Below are 25,480 nucleotides of genomic sequence, written 5' to 3' on the forward strand. Positions count from 1 at the left end.
TTAACTATAAGTATAAGATAAATGCGTGTGGCCATTACTGAACATTATAATTTGGAATAAAGTAGCTGAATGATATTTGTCATCATTATTATTCCATTGGACGATTTTTTGTTAAATTGAGGTCATAGTCACGATCACTATGTTTCAAAGAAGCATAGAATATTCGGTTCAAAAGCTTCAAGACGTTATAATTATAATAATTGATGTATATGTCATTAAAATACTGGTGATGTATGATGGGTTAAAGAATACATTTTTTTGCTAAATAGAATCGATTAGTACTATTAATAGGTAGTACTTGTTTGGCTGTAGTTCTGCAATAGCAAGGAATAATTGTAAAGTTAGCAACAAAATCTTAATAGTACTTTCAATATGTAACATTTTTTATTTTTTAGAATTAAAAAGTACGTAAAGGCGTTAAAATGCTTGGAACTTTTTACGCCTTTTCGGTTGATTCTTGTCAGTTGTTGATTGTATTCTGAAAACATCATTATGATGGCATTTCATTATCATTATTATAAGTATACAGTGTGTACTATGAAGTGAAGTTTTCAACCTTTTATGTAGAAGTAGTATGTAGTTTTTTGCCCTTTATTACAAAGAGTGGCGTTGAAATTAGAGAAATTTCTTAAACAACCATTCACAGAAACCACCTTCTCAAATCATGCCCCACGTCTTGAACTTTTCAGTCCAATTATTTCATAAACCATTCTCCCATATACATGTGATATGATATGAGAAACAGAATCAGTAACATGAGTCGTCACGGTCAACATCCCATGGCTTTCCCATCGTTGGTGTCAATAGTCAGATCGTATTGCCAAGTCGCAAGTGACTGGTTCAAATTGTAATAATACGAGAATACGCGTCGTTGATTTGGAATAATTTGAAGTGTTTGTTTTGACGCTTTTGTTTGGTAGTAGATATCATTTTTTAGTGTACTTCTGGGTTCTTGTTAGACACGAACTTTAAAGCAACTTTTTTTCTTTCCACAGAAATCTCTAACTATAAGAACTGTCACATAAAATGTAGGTAGTAACTGACTCTCGTGTGTCCGCAAAAGTCCACATTTCAAATAACGGCTTCCCATCTAAAGATTGACCTCGCACACATCTCTAAAGTACTGTTTACTGCCTCCTAAGTACAGTCAACATGCTCATTATGTTTTCACTCAATTTAAATTACTAAATGAAAGCACGGATCAATCTGGTTAACAAAAGTATTCAGGCCCAGAAATAGACCTTTCAAATTAGCAATTACAATATTAAACAATTAAAATAGACTCTATGAAACTTAACTAACTTAGTAAACAACAAACAATGAGTAATTCTAACTATGCTGCGTAAGTCCTGTATTATGAATGATATCATCCGAACAGATCTTTATCTGACGGACGCTAGAAGGACAGGCCCAACGACTTCTGTTGAACAAGTTCTTTTTACAAATAGATTGGTACTGGCTTGAAAGAAAAAATGTTTAAGAAATGTGTTTAAAATGATTTAAATGATTCAGAGAGCACTTAGCACTATCGCCTATTAAGGTTTTTTATGTGAAATTGATTAAGAACCTTATTGTGTTTTAGGAAGAAGTAATTGTTGTAGGTATATAAAGTTAACTACTTTGAATACTGGACTAACTGAACTGAAGTTTGTAACGATATTATTTTTGATTGCATAATTTCAAAAATCTTTGTACAATCAGTTACACAGATAATTCATTTTATACTCTTGTTACTTGTTACCTTCTGATACTTAAATACAATTCTTTATTATTAACACATGATTACCAGTAGCTAAAAATAAACTTTTCCCTATGATTTGTAGATTAAAAAACAATTTTCTACAACTGTTTTTATATAAAACTTCTAATTCGAATAATCACCACTTTTTATAACCAAAAAAAGTCACTGCACAATGTTCGCAACATCGTTTTTTTCTGGACAAAAAAACCCATCGATCTATATCGCGCATTAGCGGGCCTTTTTTTGACCACATGTCAATTTTGCCATTGATATTTTTTATAGGCAGGTAGGTTTTCGAATTTGCACCTTCTTTTATTTTTTTTATAGTTTTAACGCAATTCCACTAACGATGCATTTGATTGCACACTTCCGGACACCTTTGGAACCTGTTGCATTCTTTTTTTAGACGCATATGTTACGAAGCAACAAGGATGACTGGAATAGTTTCTTTGCCTTTTAGAGTAATTATGTTCATTGGAGAATTTTTGTATTTACTTTACATTTTGCTGTAGGCTGTTTTAGCGGTTTGTTTAGCATACTCGTTATGATGTAATGTGTAACGGAATTAAATCACACCTGGTTATTTAAGATTTTTCCGATAATTTTACAAAGATATGAAACATAGAGACAAAATCTTAAAAGTCCTTTATAAGCGAAATTATTTTCTTTTATTTGACAACAAAATTTCACAGATATTTTCAAAAGTAGTTTAGCAAATAAATAAATTGAGATATGATAAACTGGCAATACATTTGATGTAATGCCAAACAGATGGTAGCAAAACATAATACGATTTTCATTTCATTAATAATCTAAAATCAACTTTCCACCATTGACATAAAGCTTAAAACACCTTGTTGAATACGTATAACAGTGCCCAGAATTCTGATGACCACAAATCACAATTTCAATAGTGCAAACTACAAATTGGTTTCCAGCAAATAATTATATTTTATAGCGAAGGCTTCTAACGATAACACGGGAACATAACTCTGGCTAACTAACTAGTCTAACGAGAAAAGGAACATGTACGTCTTTGTTTGTTTATTGTTAAATTTATAATAAACAAGCTGTTCGGAAAAGATGCGGTTTGAAATTGTTTGTTAGTTTTTGTAGGAGATTATTCTATTTGGGACGTTAAAGTTATTTGTTTGTAGATGATATTGATGGTTATTATTGTTGGAGATTATTGTTAGCTAGTTATTTTAGAATATTTGCCATTTGAGCCTAAATATTGGCCAACTTTGAAATAATTTTTATGTTGTATATACTTAAAACACTGTGCATTCCATGCATATGGTTATGAATATGCATATGGGTACTGAAACCTAGTCAAAAAATGACAGATGGCTTTTGGTGAGCATTATTACCGGTTACACAACTTATTTTACTGATAATTTTGTTATGCGTTGTAATACCAAAATTTCAAGTAAACTGTTATTTTGTAGTTACTTAAAATGTATGCTCGCAAAATATAGTGCTACTTTTAATACTTTTTTTGAATCTAGTGCAGACGCATTACGAAGCCTATTATAATGTAAAGTTACCCTTCAATGAACACAATATAAGAGTTTATTATATTTTTTATTGAATTCAAATTGATTTAAACAAAAAACTAGATAGAAGCTTAGTAACAGACAGACGCCTAATGTGTTTGTTAAATGTGCTAGAAATTTCGCAAGCAATACTTGTGTTAATATTTCTTTATGAAGTTTAGATTGATTGTTAATGAACCATTCAAGACTTCAATAGTACAATGTAAATTGTCGAGTCATAGTTCATACTATTCTTTGATACTTACTAGGCTGTGTTAAAAGGCAATAGAAGGTATATGCAGTAATATTTAGATTTTGCGATCAGATAAGAATGTTCCTAAACGATCTTATTACGTACCCCGTTTGGTCAAACTCAATACAGCAATAGTCTCGCCCGCTGTTACATGAAACTTACAATATATTATTCGACAAAACGTAATGTATGTATTAGGCTTCTGTCATTGCCTTTGGGTAAGTATAATAGGCGTGATCATATTAAGACAGGTATATTTGTACTAAACAAAAAAAAAATTCAATTAAATATGACGTATAAATCCAAACGTTCTTTGAACAAAGTCCACACAAGGAAATCGTAGTCAAAAACGAGTTACAAACTAAAATACGACGTTGATATCATAAAAATAATATTGTGCATACATTAAAAGTGATTCTACAACACTTTTTTTTCCACAAATTAAAATTTTGTTCCCACCGTCCAAAATTGAAAAATTAAAACAAAAATTAATGAAACCTGACATTTATTGGTAGTTTTTCATCTCCCAATTGTGGTGCTATAAAAAATAAAAACAAAGCCGTTTGGCGATTGGATCGAGCAAAGCTCATAAATAAATGAGAGGTAAACTGTTATACTGAGATTTAGATAGAATACGAAATAAAATGCCATTATGTATCGCCCGCGGGTTTGCTTACAATGTTGTGGCCAAAAAATTGCAGAAATTAATATTCTTCTGAAAATTAAGTCGATATTTTCAACAGATTCATCTGTAGTTGAAAACGTATCATATAGTACTCCCAACGTATGAAAGTAATGTAACACATTTAATAAAATTTTCATATATTATTCACTCTCCCTCTATATCCAAGTATAGCTTATAGTATACTTTAGTTTATTCTACATAAAACGTTGTACAGACAAACGTACACTTTCATCTATAGTAATACTAAAACATTTAAGTGTGCGTTTTATATAAAAATCATTGGAATCGTATAAATTTCGAATCATTATGTCTCTTTCCGAGGTAAAGATCACGATTCGAATTTCATTACCGAGTATTACAGTATATTTTATTGGTATAATATTATGTGCTATTAGAGTCCAAACGCGTTCAGGTATTATGGCTTATAAAATAGAAATACGTCGGTAGTCGTTTGTTCACGTTGATTCTGATGATTTATTGATAGTATTATCTTTATTGTTTGTTAGCATAGAAGGATATTAAGACCTTTATTAAGTCGTTTCGTGGAGATAGCTGGAAATCTGTTGTTGACATTGGTTTCGTAGATCTTGGAGATTATTTACAGACGTATATTATCGAGCAACATAGAATAATCAATCTCTATCACAACAAGCGCTCAAACCGATTAGGATAGAGTAAATTCTTATAATGAATTGTGAAATTCTATAGTTGACATAGATGTCTTTCGAATTATATACTTTTAGGACTAATTATTGTCAATAAAATCATGTGGGAAGAATAAACATAGATCAGACGTGGGCCTAATAAGTGTGTCTTCAATCTAATTAATTTTATTACTACAGAGTGTTTATAGAGTCATTAAATTATTAAGCCAAAATATGCGTAGTAAAGTGTTACATTAGGGATTCGCGCTTCATCTAAAAAGGCGAACAAAAGCAACTTAATTGTGAAGCAATAAAAAAACCGCCAAGTTATCATAAATCACTTATAGACATATGGTAAGCGACGACGTAAAATGTCGTTCTCATTCCAAAACCAATGCTTTATGGCTGTTTTTTCTAATAATGTCTATTGCAAATAACTCGTTCCTATTATTAATGAGAAAGCAGTAAAACAACAGATTAAGTTGTGCGTGGGAACATATTATAGTTAAACACGGATATTGGGCAACTATAAAGTCGCTCGGAGCTAAACAGAATGCTCCATTATACCTTATTTATTGCTTAAAAGAATATCACATCAAAAACATTGTTACGTAAAAGAAATGAGCCAAGTTTTGTTAGTGAATAGTTGTGAGATAATTGTAATGCTTTCTTTATTATTTGTGAACATAACCTTTGTTATTACGGTGGTTTACGGTGCTCTATTACTTGAGTTTTTATATTATACATTTACTCATGCAGAAGCCTGTTTAGTTAATACTTTTAATAACATCTTATTCTTACATTTATTGGGAATATTGTCTTGGATAAAATGAAATTTTATTTTCTACAAGTTCATAAACTATGTCATTATTATATTTTTCTGCTTAAAAATAATATCAGAATGGTAAAATATTAAATTCGTTCGAATGCGTTGACTTGGCGTAAGCACTACCGCGTTCCCGTATTAGCTTGAATAGTAAATTAAATCCCGGTTAGGCGCGGCTAGATTTAGAAATTATCACATCATCAATCAAATGATACTTGTATAAGCAGTAAAGTCGTTAAGATTTAATTTTAAGCGAGATTTTGTGTTAACTAGTTGTTCTTTGGTGCATTAGACACATTTGAATGTGTGAGATAAGCGTTGTAACGGAAGCGTTTGATGTTGAGTGGGTGGGTTAAATGGTGTTTGGGTGTTGGTCCCCTAGTCGCCGGAACTCATGTATCTTTATATGTCTTTAATGAAAATTGTAGCAAAAGCTAATGATTTCCTAAAATATTGTATACGACATTTCGTGGTTTTTGGTAGCGAATGAATGTTTATGACGTTGTCCATTTTTTAATCTAGCGAATTGCCAAATGTATTTCAGCAGTTTACAGACAGACAGTAGTATAAAAGTTAGTTTAGTTAACTTTCGCATTTCTAATTTTATTAGTGGTAATGGTGTTATTAAAAAGGAAAAATAATATATGATTTATGATTTTGTCTTCAAGTAATTTTCTACATTTACATTTAAATTAATTTCAGCTATGTCAAAATCAATTTACAATAATCATTTTATACAAAACCCTCGTATGCAATGTATGCATCCAACAAATTCATACACCACATAACATCAAGTTTTTAATTGACCATTTTTGTGACTCCTCGAACAATAGGTGATTATATTTTATTGTAGAAAGCGAGTGGCACCGCGGGGCGATCATTGTATTTGTGCGACCGAGCCAAAGATATCGATTTACCATCTTTTCAATTATAGTATCGGTATAATACTTACTAACAAGGGACCATCTGTTTTCAATTAATTAAGATCGGAATAAAAAGAATCAATTGTGATATGATATTGAAAGTAGTGGTGAGCTTGATGTGCTTTATAAAAAGGTTTTTTATCAAAGAGTTCAATAATGATGTACCAATATGTCGGTGGTCTCTTTCTTTACTGCATTTCCGGAACAGTTGTAGAAACACTTTCTTGCAGTTTCAAATACTTGTGAAAAACTAAAGATGCCTCTGAATTTCTTATTGAGAGCGATCCGATTTTATATCCTTCAGAATACAGTGGGTAGAAGTGGGTTGAACAGTTAAGTAAATATCTTGCAGATTGCTTTTGAAGTGGAATTTTGACAGTGGTTTTTATACATGTAGTTGCTCTATTAAGCAGATAGGTTATCTGACAATTATGTTTCAACTTTAAATCTGATCCTTAGCAATATACATTGGCTTGTCAGTCAGAGATCTATTACAGTCCTTTCACTAGCAGGTCCTAAAATATAATCATTGAAGCTTAACTCTAACTTCTATCCCTAGGCTTTTAAATAATGTAGTATTTAAATTACAAGCTATCCACACTAACGTTATTGACAAGGTTACTTCATAAAACTTTACAGAAGTAAGTTTACTACATCTACTTAGTATTCGTTGCGTGATGGCGCAGTGGCTATAAAATATATCATGGTTCTGTGTCTATCAGCAGTTCAGCACACATCTAATCACCCCGTCCGGTGATTGGTTATTCAAATGTTTGAATGTCCTTAGGGGTGGACCGGCTTATGCCATATCGAGACAGATAAGTTGTTTTTTGTAAAATGAGTGCGACTATCCATATTATTGGTAATTGTAAATGAGAAAGTGTCTTATAAAAAATATAAAAAAATAGTGTTTATGTTTTAGATACTCCAAAAAACGAGAAACCGAGAAGGTAACCAAGTTCAAAAAGTGTATGATGATGAGAGGTGAGGTAAACGTAAAAACAAAGAAAATTTTTAAGCCTAATTTATGTCAGTCTAACACTATGAATTTAATTTATAAAATTAGGGTCAAACACGTGTCAGTTTTACGTATTCATTCTCAAGTATTTATCTATTACCACATTGCCTGCAATTAACGGAATTCATAAAATAAGGTTCACATTATTAAATGCAAGTGATTACTCACAAATTAACTCCGAATGCGGTAGCATCATAATCATTACAGAATAAAACATCATAATATTGAGATAGATTATTTATTTCATACTGATTTATTGAACATAAACATGAGGTGTTAACTCTCTACCAAGTAATAAACCACAAGTAAGTCTAGTTACTACTCGTAATTTCATTGATACACCTGTACATGATTGAAAGCAGGAAGCTTTACATAATAATATAATTAAAAATAATAAAATCCAAATTGCATCGAAACCTGCTCGTGTGATACTCGATATCGAGAACGTCAAAATACCTACAATTATAGTAATAAATTCAAACTACCGGGAAGACAGCTTCCGATCAACCTTCCGCACCAAATATTTTCCCAGCGTGACTTATGAATCGATTAACATTAATTAACACAATCGTGAAACAGATAAACGATATCAAAAAACATTGATACGACAATTCCCACGAGTAATCGAGTAAATCCGAGTTCTCGATTAACGCATCCGAGTTTATTTGAACCGAGTTACAGCTATGAATATGTAGGCTTCCGTATTAATTTGAATTTTATTCATCTCGCGTGATCTAAATGTTAATAGTTACATCTAGCATAACGCCATCCTCATGAATACTAAGAAGTGGACACTTGTATCGCTCCTGGCTTCTTTTCTCATAAAGGTACGGATACATGTTAAGGCAAAGATTCATTCTAACATTATTAGCGATATCCTGGAAGATTAAAACAATTAACATACTTTTAAATTACTTCGTTCAATTGGGAATTGGAATATGATCATAAAGATAGTATTACACTAATGTTAAGCTTACTGTTAGAAGGATCAAAGCTTATTTGTAGGTACACAATAATTACTAGTTTGGTGAACCATCTTTGCTTGTACGGGTAAATCTATACAAAAGTAAGGAGCCATAATGAGAATTACAAATTTCTACGACATTTAAATGCTCTTATCTATTTACCGTGACATGGTTGCATGATAGCGCTTCTAAAGCCATAGTGTACTTACGACATAATATATATATATATTTCCCATAGGGATAGACAGTGACCAAAGAACGCCACTTAGCACGATCCTTACAAACTTTCCTTGCTTGCTTCCCATTCACATCAATACATCTTGTCATACAGGACCGCCGGTTATGAGTACTACGCACTAAAATCATAGTGTATCCATACCTTAAAGCTTTCCATTCTGAAAGCCAGCCATAAACTCGGCTTGATGTGTTATTGTATTATGCAAATATCGAGTTGTTTATAGTTTGCAGTTTATGGTTTTTGTAACATTACTTTAAATACTAGTACAGGTAGTTGGCTTTTTTAATTAAATTTTAGCGCCCGAAGCTTGAATAGTTGAATAATTTTTGAATATTGCATGATATGTTGGGTGGCTTTTTGCGGGTTGAAGATATATGAATGAATTTAACATTTTGTTTTATTAAGTACTAGTTGTTTTGGATAGTAAAGATAGAGACTTTTGACGTTGAGCGAGCACATCATTTGGGAATGTTTTTTCTTGGTAAAGTTTGTACACGTCCAAAAATTTTATTTCGTGTATTTAAAGACGCTTTAAGACGGTGTTACATCTACAATGTTAGAGATCCTGACTTAATGTTTCTACTTACTGCTGATTCATAAAGTGAGGGTCGTGATCGTCGAGAAATGAAAATAATTGTAATGTAAGACAAGTTATATTCTAATTTATAACATTAGAATTAACCTATTGTTATTTGCAAGCTCCTAGTCTTGTATTCAAGAATATCTTATTAACAAACCTTTATTGTCAGCAGGTGCGTTCACATACATCAACGAACCATCTAGAAAAGAAAGCCTTAAGATTTACGAGTAACAGCAGTTATAAAACGATTTATTACAAAATTAAACCTAGAAACCTGCCACGAAGGCGATCTATGCATGCTCAATGTCCATCGGTGAGCGGTAGTCTCATTGTAATATTGAAATTTCACCAGTACAACGTAAATCCTGAGGACATTTAAATAAACGTGAATGAAATGAATCTTGGACCTCGCATAAATCAGTCATATGTTGACAATAGGCCGGCTGAAGAAGTCACTAGGAGTGACCGCCATCTGTCAACGACAACACAAAGAAAATTCAACTTTATTGTAAGAAACACAAAGCGTATTTTTCAATGAAATGTTTTTTTAAATACAGCGTGAGTGTTTTTTATGTAAAATTTAAATACGTTTTTAACAATAAATGGCGGTTGATATTTAAAATTTTAATTTATTTTACATGAATATTACAAAAAGGTTGATCTATAAACAGAAATTAATCAGATAAATAAGAATTCAAAATAATCTAATTAACATTAGACGCGGTCTATTAAACACCAACTCTATTTATTATTCTGCCAAAAGGAATTACTGAACCGACTCATATGTTACCAATCAAACTTTCTTTAACTCATAAGTTATATTTGAACTAGCGTTTGCCCGTAATTCTGCTCTACACAAAGAATTAAATTCGTGCACGAATGGTTTGCCAGTGATTACACGAACTCTTATACTAACTGTCAGTACTAATAAAGCGAGCTACGGGTGCGGGCAGAAGTACAGCACCGGCAAAGTTTAAAAAACTATTTATTGTACACACTTTGGCTAAAAAATAAAAACAGTCTTGATTTCATTTCTCACTAGACTTGATTGTTTTGTAAAAGTGTTACAAAAATACTCTATTTTGTTAAAAACCAAGAAGTTTTGGAAGAGCAATCGTTTCTGTTTTATGTTCGTGAGTAAAGAAATCTATTCAGTAGTTAAAGGAGCAACAAACAAACAAACTTCCTTTCACATTATTCTAATTTGTACGCATACGGTACACTCGGAGCCATTCATAACAAATATGTTCGAAACAAGTCGTTTCTTCGTGGTCAATCAATTAAATGTACGTCAATAATTACATGCCAGTGTTTATGGGCACTTTTAATTATAAATATGAATATAGAAATAGTTACAAATGTTCTTATTAGTATTAGAAAATATTATGTATGTGTAATGTATGAAGATGATAGACATTTTGATGTTTTTGATGCGTGAATTATTGAGTTTTAACACGGCAATTTATTATGAACAGCCTGTACATTTTTTTTGAGATTTCCAAATAGAGTCGTGCTAGTTCAAAATTATGTTTTTAGTTATCAGTTCAAGGTAATGATGCGGTGCTTAAAACATCAATTTATTAGAAAAGTTCCATTAAACAACTTGCATGTAAGATCTACATGGCATTTTTATATACCGACGGTCCCTACGTACATTCCCTCAAGTGGTACTTACGGGATTTGCCTTTTTTGTTTCCGTGACCTTCCGGTTGTCATATACTTTCGATTGATTAAAGAAAAATTTGTAAAAATGCTTTAATTCTACCCTAAATCAACACTCGACAAACCCCGGAACTACAACACTTCCAATGTAAAATGTCACTAGTGAGAGTTAAGACATTTTACATTGGCAAGTCAACAACACCCCCGCGCGCCTCCCCCGTAACTCCCACATGCGGGCTTGTTGCGCTCGCGCAAAAAAGAAAATGAAAAATGTAAAAGATAAAGGTAAAACCATCAAAATATCATCAGGTAAGCTGAATTTGACGTTTTATTTTATTGTACCTTCTTTAACTTTAATTATTAGTCAGTAAAAAGTTTATTTTTAATTACATTATCAACTTAAATTACTTTTTTGGTAATCTAAACAAGCTTTATTCAATTCCGACGTAATTAGTCGCTTTTGGTAGTGACGTTATTTTACTTGGGAATGTTTTGAATCAAAAAGTCTTAAGTGTTACATAAGTGTTTTTACGTGGGAGAACATAGACTACTGTTTTAAGTAACTGCCACTTAAGTTATTTTACATCGGGAATATTTAATTTAAAATGTAAGTAATTACCATTTCTGTTATTTTACGTTGTTTTTTGTTATGTTTTTCGGGTCCATTTTCGCTAGAATCAAAAGATGAACACTAAGATCTGGCTCAAATCCATGCAAAAATGAGTCCTACGCCACCCTCGGCTCCATTAACTTCAAATTTGCTCGGTGATAAAATATAACTGTCAGATTCAAGTATGGCAGAAATATTGGAATCGCCACAACTGACGTCTTCTCTTTGGCTCCAGGGGGTTTCTCAATCACCTTCCGAACATCGTGTTCCTTCATGGACTCCAACTCCCGCTTCATCGCTGCTATCCACTCATGGCTATCAGGACTTCGAAGGACTTCTTTGTACGAACGTGGTTCTTCCTCTAACTTGCATGTACTGTTGTAGCAATATAGTCCACTTTGTACGCTACGAAGCCTATTCCTCAAAGGATACCTAGGCTCTTCCTCGATATTCACACTTACTGTTCTGACTCTTGTGTCACAATGTTCAGCATCAGATTCATTTGAATTCACAGGCTCCACAGATTCAACACAAGGATCTGTATCCACATCTGCTGAGTCTGAGCTCTCCTCCGCATCTTCAATACTGTCTGAGTCTGTCAGACGTGTTTCGTTCTCCACATGCCTCACGAAGTCTTTGAAAAAGTTCAAAGCTTGAGACTTCTCCCTGAGAAAGAAATTTACTAGTGAAATCGTCTACTATTACGAACATGTTACGAGCTCCACCATAAGAACGTTCCGACATGGGACCACACAAATCAGCATGTAATAAACTGAGTTTGTCTTTCGCTCGCCTTGCTTCACCCTTTGGAAAAGGTAATCTATGTGCCTTACCTCTTATACAAGCAGCACAAGGTTCCATTACACTTTTACCTCCAACCTCGATGTTAAGCAACTTCCGTAAATCATTCAAGTTAACATGCCCTAATCTACGATGCCAAAGTGCCAACGAGTCTTCAACTAGAACCGTAGCCAAAGCACCATCTACAATAGCAAAACAACAACCAGAGACTTCACTAGCAGTAACCACAAGTTTACTCGTTATCTCGCTTATCGATTGGTGAAACATCCTACAGCCATCAGAATCAAAAATAACTCTCCATCCATTCTGTACCAACTTAGATACCGACAAAAGATTAACTTTCAAGCCAGGCACAAAGGAACAATCTTTTACAGTTAACAAAACTCCTTTCACATTAACTATAATATCACCTTTGCCTTCACCTGACATTCTATCATCATTTGCACACGTCACAACATTCTTATCAGTAACCCTAAAGTCTCTAAACCACTGCTTCTGAAAACTCATGTGTGTCGAGGCTCCACTATCGAGATAAAACGTCGAGGGGCTGAAGGATTTGTGCACCGACAGTGAACACTTGAACAGCATAACGCAACTTTCTTCGACTTCGAGGAAACCGTTGGTGCGTGGAAGAGGAAAGCGTGCACCACATCCTTGTCCAGCATCGGGCAATCGGACTTCCTATGACCTTTCTTTCCACATTAAAAGCAGTTGTTTGTTTTGTTTTGTTTCTTCACTACTAAAGCCGAGTTCGACGAGGATTCATTTGAAGAGCTCTGAGCGCTATCTTCTTGTAGAAGCTTTTGCCGAACATTTTTACGCTTTTGAGCGTGACTCATTACAGCAGATCGGTGGTTTTCCAGCTTCTCATCCAAGAGACAATTCATCAGAGTTATGCGCCTATTTATTCCCTTGTCTTCAAAAATTATTGTCAATGCATCCCACACTTCTTTTGCGTAAGTAAGATTTTGAACATACGGATACAGATGAGATTCTAAGTAAAGGCATATTAACGTGTATGCTTCTTGATCCTTCTCGATCTCGGCTTCATCATCCTTCTTTGGAAGTGTTGATGTATACTTGAAACATTTTTCTCGAGCAACCATATTCAACAAGTACCTAATTATGATTGCTCAATATTATTAAGTAATATTGAGCAATGTAATACTACTATGTAATATTTTATATCTTTATGATGAAGAAAAAGGTTGCCTATTGTGAATTTAATAAAAAAAGTTTATAAAATATTTCTTTTTATTTTATTATCAGCCCTTACCTCATGGCTTCCAGTATGAAAACACCGTAATTCAATATTATACTCAACGTAAAATTTTGTAAAAGGCAGTTACAATTTAGATCGTTGTTCAATCCCCCATGTAAAGATCAGTAAGTACCACTTAGGTAAATGCTAGTCGGAATGTTTCCGATCTAAAACGACGGTTGTGACCAATGGTACATATAAAATGAATATATTTTAATGTTTTTATTTTATTTTCTCATAAAAGACAACAAATAAAGACTTCGTGCAAAATTTCATAGCTCTGCGATTGATAGAACTTGAGATACAAGTGTTTGAAACTTCAAACCGCTCTCCTGTAAAATTTGCGTTTTGCAATTAGGTTATTGTACGTAGGGACCGTCGATACATACAAATACATTCAGAGACCAAAGGACGCTCCTGGACACAATCTTATCAAACTTCCCTGACTCCATTCACAGCCACACATCTTGTTGTATAGGACCGCCGAGGTACAAGTACCCTTTTTCAAGACATTCAATGTATTTTTTATGTATTATTTTCATAAAAGGTTTTAGACAGGGATTTTTTTAAGTCCTACTTTGTTTAGATTCCAGAAATCTGAAAAATATGACGCACTATTTTTTTTGTAGTCAGACAATCGATCCGTAACTTTTTAAACCTCGTTATTATATTTCTAAACGACGTTCACATCGATCATAATAATTATAACGAGAAAATTATAGTGTCTATGGCGCCACACAGTCAAGGAAAAACAAACATCCCGAACTCAATAAATGTTTTTAACACAACTATTGCAGATTGTGGGAAAACTAATCTCTTTTTCAAAGTCATAAAGCTTAACAAGTCTATGATGTGATAGATCTATATATTTTTCATTTTTAGGTTCCGTACCCAAAAGGGTAAAACGGGAAGACTTCGGTGTCTGTCACCAGGCTGTAGCACATGCACCGTGAAAGTTAGATTGTTGAAATTTTCACAGATGATTTATTTCTGCTGCCGCTTTTAGTCCTAACTCGCACTTAGCCAGCTTGGTAACCTAAACCCTCCCTCTTCGGGAGGAGACCCCTCCCAAGCAGCGGGTCAGAAACAAAAAATAATAATGTAATGAGGAGGCTCTCATATTAAGATACAACAAACGTGTTATTTTTTTGCTTAATTTTGCCCGATATTGATAACGTCAACCAGTAGCCGCTTGAAATATTTACACAATACGTATTTATATATCCCTTAAAAAATATGGATTGTACGGAATTTTTCATGCGCTCCGACTGCACTTGGCCGTTTTTTTCCATAAATCTATACAAACCAAACATTAACCACGCGGAAATTAAAACTCGAAGACAATCAAACTATGTTTTACGTTTTCATAATACGACGTAAAAAGCTAACGTTACCACACTAAGAAGAGAGTGCAAGCATTGTTCGAACACAAAAGCGAAAGTTTGCTCATTCATTCGTTATGAGATAATTAGGTGTTTCACCTTATTGCGTCACATGGAGTTTTTCACCAATTGTTTGGACAGTGAACTTGTATGAAAAATGTACACGCATGCTATTGTTAGGTGATTTGTCGGAAGTTCTTTTTTTTCTAATGACTTTTGCGAGTGATGACAGTAAGGTGTTCGTGATAGAAGTTGATAAGATTTGAATGCAGGTAGTGGTTTCAAATTTTCGTAGATTTTAATTTAGCTGTTTAAATTAAGTTAAATTAAATTAGCGCTGTGTTCATTAGTGTGCGAATATTGCTTGTTTCTATCACAGTGCATTAATCAAAAGTTTGTTAATAAGTGCATACACTTGTAAATAGCTAGCTGCTATGAATTGCCTAAAATTTGAGACACTATGCGCTCTCCACAAGCTTCAAATATTTATAACCGAAATTGAAGTGATGTCGCGTAAACATCCGCTTCAATTGTCAGTCGTGTAGCATGGTCAATGTAACATAGAGATGGATTCTCAAAACCGAAAACTAGAAACAGGGAAATCTTATAATATAATGTAGAACCTGTGCAGTTTTATTGCATAACAGAACTACCCTTAGTTTTCAATAGTTATTACTTATAATTACTGAAGTACTCTAGCTATTACGCAGCTATAAAGTCATTTATGCATTAGTTCATAGTCATGCTCATATAGTTCGACAACTTAGTAAAAAGCCTTATCATGCAAGATCTACCTCAATTAAAAATTTAACTCATTAGCGTCCCATTGCTGGGCAAGGATATCCTCCAGGAATGAGGGGATATTATTTTTATGTGTTTTTCTAAACCTAATTAGCTGCATTAAACCGGCCACCATTAGCTATATCAGCTTACTCACTGAGGAGATGTTCTAAAAACTGAATTTCGTAGCCCTATGCCAGCCGCGAGCAAACACTGCATACAATCTCCTAAGTCGTTGGACTATAGTAATCTATTATGTTCTTGCAATGTCAACGGCCGCACATAATTGCTTCATTTTTGTCACTTTACTTATAGTTATGTGAATATACAGAGCTCCCACGGTAACATCTTTTGTCTTTTTATTGTTTGAAGCGAATCCAATTCGTTTCCTTGCATTATGAGTGGTGATTGGTAGTTGATTTTGTTTGTGATTTGGGAGAAGAAAATTAGTCCTGATCTTTGGATATATTTATGCTAAGGTTAAGTTGAAATATAAATGACCAGTATACACTAAATAGACTCGCAGTTAATGTAGCAGTAGACCATTAAAAAGGAACATCAATGTTCATTTTCAATTTTTCATTTCCACACCAGAGTCAATGATAAAACAGTAGGTATTGTCTTCGTAAAATGAAAATCAAAATGTTTTACCTGCTATTTACATACTTAAAGAGTTCAACATAACATACAACCTTCATAAAAAGTTTGAATTGTTGTAGTCTAGAAATGCTAACTTACAAAGGATAGCTTCTGAGGTCAGTCACCCCACGTACATTTGCAATCGATCTAAATACGAATCAAAATAATTCGTTAATCATCCTACTACACTCCGTGTCTAAAATGCTCTAATTTTACTCATCCAAATACGCCAATTACGTCAATTAACTGCCACGTGCCATCTTGATAACCATGTATTTTCCTGTTATCTTTCTAATATAATAAATAAAAAAAATACTTTGTCTGTCTGTCCACACAACTGTATTTGATAGAACACTTTAAAGGTCAGATAAATCAACCTGTGCTTTATTTAAATATTATGTTCATCGATTGTTCCCTAGGTGAACTTGATCAACTCAACAATTGACGTCAAAGTCGCAATGTACTGAATAATGACCATGAGCCTGCAGCACCGTACAAACTTTAGTACAATACCTGCATTTATACCCGTTATTAGAGTTTAGATTTTGGCACTGAAAACATAGCTCACCGAAAATAAATAACAAAAGTATCTATTGTAGCGCTATCACGACCTTTCAACAATAGTGTCCATACTAAATTAGTTCTTTTGATATACGCTAGAAATACTGGTTTATTTTCTATGCAAAAGTTTAACAATAACTACACGAAGTTGCAAGGAACCTCTCTCAATCAGCGCAAAAGCACTAAGAACTTTTATAGCTATAGTTGGCTACTCGTTTGCAAACCATTGAACTGTGAATCTCTATGAATAAACCCGCGTGCAAAGCTAGTCTGTTAAATACAACTTTCGTTAATAATTGGTTTACAATTAAGTCTATCAGAGCAATCATAAAGCGTCTATTAGATTCAGATTTGGTATAATTTGTAAGTTTCACGCCCCAATAAGTCTTAGTAAGTAATGTTATAAATTGCACTTGTCAAAATGTATGAAACAATTGTAATTAGGCTCTTGTCTGAACAAAAGTGGTCGGTAATGAACGAAGCGCGTGCGTTGATAGATACAAAAAGCTACTAGTTTGAGTGGTGCAAGGTATAGGCGAAAGATTTTTTATTTATTATAAAGAAAAAGTTTTGTATGATGATATTGGCCTTTTTGTTAATGATAGAATAGATTTTTGATGGAACTTTGATGTTTGTAAAAACGTGGTATCAACTATTTATATCTTGTATTTTTAAATATTTTTTGTTCGTGATGAACATGAACTAGATTTTTTGCATGAAACAATAACAACATTTATAAGTTGGTATTATTTTCAATATTTTTAACGAGACCCAATAATAATATATTTAATTATGAAGTTCATAATTGACCCCAAAATAACAAGACAGTGATTAATCAAATGTTACCAATTAATCAATTAATTTAACAATCCCAATAACAACAATAAAATAGAAACATTTACCAATTTCCCTAATAGACATAATTGTGATATTTACAACCAAAAAAAACTGAAATATTTTAATTCCCCGCTCCAAATTTGTGGCAAATTCTTAGCAGCGGGCTCAATGATCGCTTAACGAACTCAAATTAATTATCAACAGTTCTTACAAACAAACATCTGCCAATACTGTTGAATAACATTGAGGTATTGTAAGTGTGAGACGGGTCAAGTGAAAACATAGTACTGGGAATAGTTAAAATAAAGGGTTATTGAAGACAGTAGAAAGGAAGTTACAATCAGTACCGTTTTCTTTGTACTGCTAAATAGTTGATCTCTATATGATTTGCTTATTTTCTGTATGTTTCTTTTCATGTGTATTATTGTCGAACCAAAATAGACAATTTGTTATATCACTATTATAGTTCGTAAAAAAGTTAAGAATAGGTTTTTCATTATCGTTTAGGTTTGACACAGATGAGCTAACAGTATCCGGAAAAAATGTTTCTGCACAAAATGAGTACATAGTTTTAAGGTTAGCGGCCGGCTGGTTTTAATAATGACAGGCGGAAAGAATCGGCACTTTTTCCACAACATTTCCAACTTCCATAAACAGGAAGTTAAAACTATGGCCACCAGATAACTAATTTAATAACAGAATAGCTGTCAGACGTCTCCATAAAAAATATAACCAACGTTCAAACGGCCAATAAAAAGTTTAAAAAACGACACAGGAACACCACTAGATCTGAGTAGCTAACAACATTGCGATCTCGCTTTTTACAATACGACGCACCCGGCGTCACTTGTTTAAACCAGTTCACAGTGAAAGTGTACATTGGTTCAACACCTGAACTAAACATAAGTGCGAAAGCTTCCGCCCAAAAAGCCCGAAGGTGATGTTTTTCTATAATTACACGCAGTTTCTATTACGTAGTGATAAATTATCTTGCTAATTGATCTTGTTTGGTATGAAGGGCTGTTGGGCAATGTTTGTGGCCAACGTTGGCCAATGGTGAGATGTCATCATGTTTGTGTTGAGTTTTATGGCTGTGATTTGCTTGGTCATCATTGTGATATTATGTGAAGGTTGACTTCTGCATACTTTGATGGTAATCTATTGATTGTGTCACTTGTCAATTATCGGGTTACTGACATTTATATCGCCAGACAAATTGTTGACAGACTGAATTTCCCATTTTTTCCTAATTATAATACCTACTTTTTATGTCGTTTTTTTGTACTATTTGTAATCATGATTTTGGTCTTAATTCTTCGCACTGTAAACGCACTCATAACAAAACTACATAATATATTTGGAAACCATGCGTCTGTTAACGTCTTACGCATACACTTAACAATGGAAAAAAAGGAAATAATGCGATTAATAATAAAGCAATTTAAGAGACATCAGAACCTAGCCTTAATATTTCAAATGAATGGAAATTTGTAGTCGCACCCAACGGTCTAAACCACACTGGGCCAATCGCAATATAATTCAAAATCCACAACGAGCTTCCAACCAACTGTTTCTAACTGCTAAAGGTTTATCACGTAGCCCTATAGAAAGCTCACAATCATGCGGTTTGTGTTATGATACAGTTTTTACTAGGTGTTTGTAAAAACCATCTTATTGGTAACCAATGTTCGTGACTCTCCGGTATTGCGTCTAACTGGATGGCGGTTTTGTAATGTTTCTTGTCCGTTTGTTTTTGTGTTTGTATGTGTTTTAGAATTTTTGGTAGTCTGATAGGTAGCATTCAGAAGTTGAAATGATTGAAACTTTTTAATTAGTAAATGATATTTTTTTTAAATTCCGCAAGTTTTCCTGATTATTTTGTAAGATTGTGTTGACACCAATCTTTATTTTGTAATAAGGCTATAAAAAAAGTTTTTTATAATCAATGAACTATGGTCTGGTTGAGTATTTATGATAAACAGGACCTTACAATTTATACCTTATTTACTGATCTGACCAAAAGCGTAATTTTAGAGATAGAATGGTAAGGACACGCAACAACCAATTTACTAATTAATAAATATAACATGACAACCATAAAGTATAAAATATAAGAAAAAACAATACACCCCGGAAACTTATCTACGCAATCAATTCATTTCACATCTAGGTACTCAATAACCAAGAATAAACTATGACCAACATATTTAAATTTTCCCGACAGCAAATAATTGCTATTAAACAGTGGATTGTCAATTTTCCTTGATCAAGATAATAAGATAATAATTATTGCAAACACATAACGGTATAAGTGAAGACACATATTTTCCTGTATCTAGTCAATCTGTCTATCACAATCGTAGAAGAAAAACGTAGCAATTTCCTTATCAATTTTCCTTTAATTAATAAATAAAGACCGTTATTTATGTCAAATGTCACTGATTACAGTAGGTTGTAAGAAAAATTATATAGGAAACATATTGTATATATTAAAGTATGTGTTAAGCAAGTTTATGTTGCATAATAATGTGATTTTCCGCGTAAAAGAAGAAGGGACATCACTTACAATGTAAAAAATACAAGATAAGTTGTGTAACCCGTCGGTCTGAAATTCACTTATCTACATTTTTTTTCAAATATTTAGTCGAGCAAAAGGAAGAATTTAAATAAATGTGTCCCTTCGTCCAGCATACTCACCATGGAATCCTGATATTTCATGAATGTCAAAAAACTGTTCTGAAATAGTGCTAAATAGTGCCCAAAGGAAAAAAATAGTGCTCTTGTACTTGCGAAGTTATAGCCATAGTTCGATGAGTATGCTGGACGAAGGTTTCGCCCAGCATACTCACCTCCGTCCGGAGAATCTGTATACGCTTCAAACATAATTCATACTTCAAAAAATAGTTCCCAAATAGTGCCAAACGGTGCCCAAAAAGAAAAAACAGTGCTCGAATAACTTCGGAGTTATAGGCTTCGTTCAGTGTTCGTTCTAAGTCAAAAGTCAAGCAAAAATTGGACTGATATTGGGCACTATTTCAAGCACAATTTTTTGAGACGTAAATTATACCTATAGCTCGTTCGATATTCGCGCACTGAGGTGAGTATGCTGGGCGTAGAACCTACGCCCAGCATACTCACTGAACGAAGCCTATAACTCCGAAGTTATTCGAGCACTGTTTTTTCTTTTTGGGCACCGTTTGGCACTATTTGGGAACTATTTTTTGAAGTATGAATTATGTTTGAAGCGTATACAGATTCTCCGGACGGAGGTGAGTATGCTGGGCGAAACCTTCGTCCAGCATACTCATCGAACTATGGCTATAACTTCGCAAGTACAAGAGCACTATTTTTTTCCTTTGGGCACTATTTAGCACTATTTCAGAACAGTTTTTTGACATTCATGAAATATCAGGATTCCATGGTGAGTATGCTGGACGAAGGGACACAAATAAATTGAATGATTAGGTTTCATTTCAGCACTCATATTTAAGACTTTCATTCTGAGGAAAGTTATCTATCTAGTATCGTATTAAAAGTATAATATTATAGTCCCCATAGTTCATTAACGAATAAAAAATTTAAAATAAATGATAAAGTCATCATCCTTTTCTAAGTATCAAGTTACTAACCAAAAAAAAACAAGGTGATATCAACACACCCACTTATCTTCATCCCTCAATGAATACGTCAAAAAGATAAAACTAATATACTTATAAAACTCAGAAAGCAAACACGGAACAGCTACAGAGAACAAATTCATACCTCACTGGTTTTCTCAACGAGAAAAAACTTCTATAAAATTAACATAACAATAGTCAACACTGTAATCTTGTAACTCGATCCCAATTATAATTGCAACACTATTTGACGTCATCAAATCTATAAAAACATATATCTTAGTACATACTCGCTTGAACATTTTCTCATAATATTGTTAAAATCTCGCATAATTTGAACATTTTCTCATAATGTTGTTAAAATCCCGAATAATTCTCGAATAAACGGTTAGATTACCGTGACGGGTTTATTTGCGTTGATAAATTAATATACTACCTATTTGTTGGTTATTAATTACTTGAAAATACATGACGATTTTAAGTTAAAATTATACCTCATGTTAGAGTTGCCCACATTTTTTAAACTTTACACAAACTTTAACAAGTTGGTATAAATTTGTATCTATTGCAATATAGTATTATTATAAATATTTTTCAGCGATCTGTTTGTAATTTAATATTATTATTGTATCGAAATGTATTTTATTATGTGTTCAAGCATTTAATGATGTTTATATTGATAATTAAATCAGAAATAAGATAAATGAATTGTAATACGCTAATTTTTATTCAAATCGATACAATAAATTTTGGATCTTCAAAGATGTTCAAAGATTAATCCTTATTTATGTTGAATTTTATGTCCTTTTATAAGAAAATTTTATTCTTTACTTTATATAAATTTATGCGAAAGAGATCAAAAATAAATGCATCTTATTGATAACATAATATATGTTAATATACACAAACAAGACATTATAACAGCTACTGTTTTACAAATACAAACAATAAATAAAACCACCCCTATATAACAACAATTAACGCCCTTAACCCAGAACAAGTGAGCGTGAAATTCATACACCCTTTAGTCAGTGCAAAATATGTAACGCATCCCTTACATAGTTAAGTTAAACAAACAATTAATTAGAGTATACATCATGACATCGCTTTTTTTTGTTCTTTATTTGCTGAACTTACACTATTATAATTATACTATCAGATACCTTATGAAGAGACTTATTTTTAACAAAACATGTAGTGAGTGACAGTTTTACAAGATTATAAAGGTACTTAATATTAAAAGCTTTGAAGGGGTTGTACTTACGTCATGGTCCGGCACGTATGTGTAAACATGCAGTTTATCGATCCTGATAGTACCCTGGAATGGATACAACAGCGACCCTCGTGGAAGCTCAGCAGACGTCCACACGCTGACAGAAGCCTCCCTACCCCTCGCTCCACCTGGCCTCAAAGCCAAGCTCAGGTCTTGAGGAATCAATACCAACGTCTCCATCTTCAAAACCACTTCAGTCTTACTAATGTTCCACCCACAGTCACGTCAAAAATGAATCGTACTTAAAAATGTGACTGGTCTCGTCCATCACAGTTAATGAGGATAAATAAATTAGTATACGTAAAAAAAAATGTCGGGACGTCGGTCCGATTATCGGTCAGCGATGTCGCCAACGAAATATCGGCGGTGCGTGATCGATCGCCCGGTGAAATGTCGTTATGTATTAATCACTGCGCGTGAGTTTGTTATGTTACACTTCTACAAAAAAATGTCCGAGGTAAAAAAAAATACAAAAATGCGCGAACGAATCGTACTGTATGTTCAAAGTCCGGTAATTCGGTACAATATTACATTACGGCTCTGGGCGGGTACAGCACGGCGCATGCGCGGTAGGATGCGCACGCGCTCTTCTCTGAACGTGCACTGAAGGAAGCGCTAACATTGACCTTAGCCGCGGCCGTGATCGCGTTTACAGTTCATTTTTTGTTCGATAAAAAGGAGAGGAGTAGAGCCCTACAAGAATTGGAGAAAATTGGCTATGCGACTCTCGACTTTATTCTCTTAACGTTGAGGTATACGTGTCGGTAAATATATTTTTGTAAGGTGTATAGTAAGGTGCTCCCCTCCAAAGGCGGCACCTGCCCGGCCGTGCGCCGCCCGTCAGAGCGGCGTAGAACACTGCGCTGCGCGGGCGCACCTGACACACCTGTGTCTTACTATTTTTTGATAGCCATTATTTTTTTATACCAACCATCCTCGTTTAGACGCGTCACTAATTTTACTATTGCTTTTTTCTTAAACAAAAAATATAACGGTCAAAATATTTTGCGGTACCAATAAATCATGGATTTATTGAATTAATTATCAATTAATCTACATCTATGGGTTCAATCAGCACACGTTTACTAGCCGTATTTTTTTAATACCTAGTATTTATGTTTCATCGAACATCTTTAAAAGACTATACTTAAACTAATTTTCTTGTATCTTCTTTCGCGATTTTTTCAGGATTCTTATTTGTTTTATATAGAGTTTTCAAAGCCTTACGAGAGCTAAATTTTTAGACTGTTTCGTTCAAAATATTACATAACAATAGAAAAGATTTATTTCTAAATAAAACAATTCTTCATATATAATCCACGTGACTTTTCTAAATGACAGGTCGGTTGTAATAAAAACCTACCGTTTTATTACTTTCACACGCTTACCTTTCGCATTGTTGTATATAACTTCAAGTTCAAATGTCTTCATTGTGTTGGATAAAGAAAAAATGCACGTAAACATTCTGATTTTACTTTATATGGACATTTTTATGTCTCGTTATGTTAGATGGATTGTGATTGCGGCGTTTTTTAAAGATTCTTAATGAGGGATGGTCAAATGATTAGGGTTTATTAGAGCAAATATTAATTATATTCTTTAATCAACGGGCATTGATACAATTTTTTTATAACAATGTACGTTTTGTAGGTGCAAAAAGAACGAAGATACTAAAATTACAGTTTTGTTATTGCAATACATATATGTACAGTGTTCGGAAAGTTAGGTAATATATTAAGAGAATTAATATGGTTATTCACATATTATATTATAAAATAAACATGCAACGCGAATTTAAAAATTATGATTCTTACATTACTTTCAAGCTTATAAACTGTAGGTAGTATTTTTACTATTTTCATTTATAAAAGTGCGGTAAAAATGTGACAGTGTATACCTACATATTTCTTTCTTTACTGCACTTAAAACATATTTATCTCGACATTAAACGACAATTTGTCAGCTGTCAGTATTCTGCAGAAAACTGTCGTGTAATTGAATGAAATTTCATTCGTCTCATTAAATTAATATAACACTCTTTTCCAGAGCGCGAGCTTATTATTACAAGTGTGATAATAAAACAATCGAAATAAAATAAGAAGAAAAAAAAAGCCTTTAAAATATAAAGATATCATCAGCTTAGAATTGAGAGATCATAATTATTTTATAAACACTGCAACGAAACTTTACATCATATTAAAGTTGCGGCGCTTATAGCTAGTTACGCTCACTGTCGGTAAACGATCAGTGGGTTAAGCAATCGTAGCGCGGACATTCCTCAGATGGGTGTTCGGATTGTATTTGATTTGAACATTTCCGTGCTGCGGTCTTAGTTGTTGCCATTAAAGATCTTTAAGCCATGGCAAACACTTACGAGCCTGAATAAATTTGACCACTAGGTACTACACGACCAAGTCTTACTAAAGGTCGAACAACTTTGACACTAGGTTGACCAACTACACGATGAATGAGCAACACTTAAGTAAACTTTTATTAAAAAGAAGTGCCTAATTAGCCTTCGCTTGATATATTGAAGCCTCAAAATGTCAGCTGTATTAAATTTTATTGATGACTCCTTGGTATTTTAGGAAAATAATCAAATAAAATTGATCGATATTGCTCAAAGCCGTGGTGTTATGATACCCGATA

At 33.3% G+C, this 25,480-nt stretch overlaps 1 protein-coding gene across 1 annotated transcript in view; it reads right to left on the bottom strand.

Annotated features, from left to right (window-relative positions):
* LOC142975426 (uncharacterized) overlaps positions 1–23,439 on the bottom strand; it is an 87,150-nt gene extending 63,711 nt beyond the window's left edge. The window contains exon 1 of the mRNA XM_076118248.1: positions 22,823–23,439. Within this exon, the coding sequence (XP_075974363.1) occupies positions 22,823–23,011 (189 nt within the window). The 5' untranslated portion in view covers positions 23,012–23,439. The remainder of the gene's footprint in view (positions 1–22,822) is intronic.
* Between the last annotated feature and the right edge of the window lie 2,041 nt (positions 23,440–25,480).

Source organism: Anticarsia gemmatalis, chromosome 9 (genome assembly GCF_050436995.1).
Source record: "Anticarsia gemmatalis isolate Benzon Research Colony breed Stoneville strain chromosome 9, ilAntGemm2 primary, whole genome shotgun sequence".
In the NCBI taxonomy this organism is placed as follows: Eukaryota; Metazoa; Arthropoda; class Insecta; order Lepidoptera; family Erebidae; genus Anticarsia; species Anticarsia gemmatalis.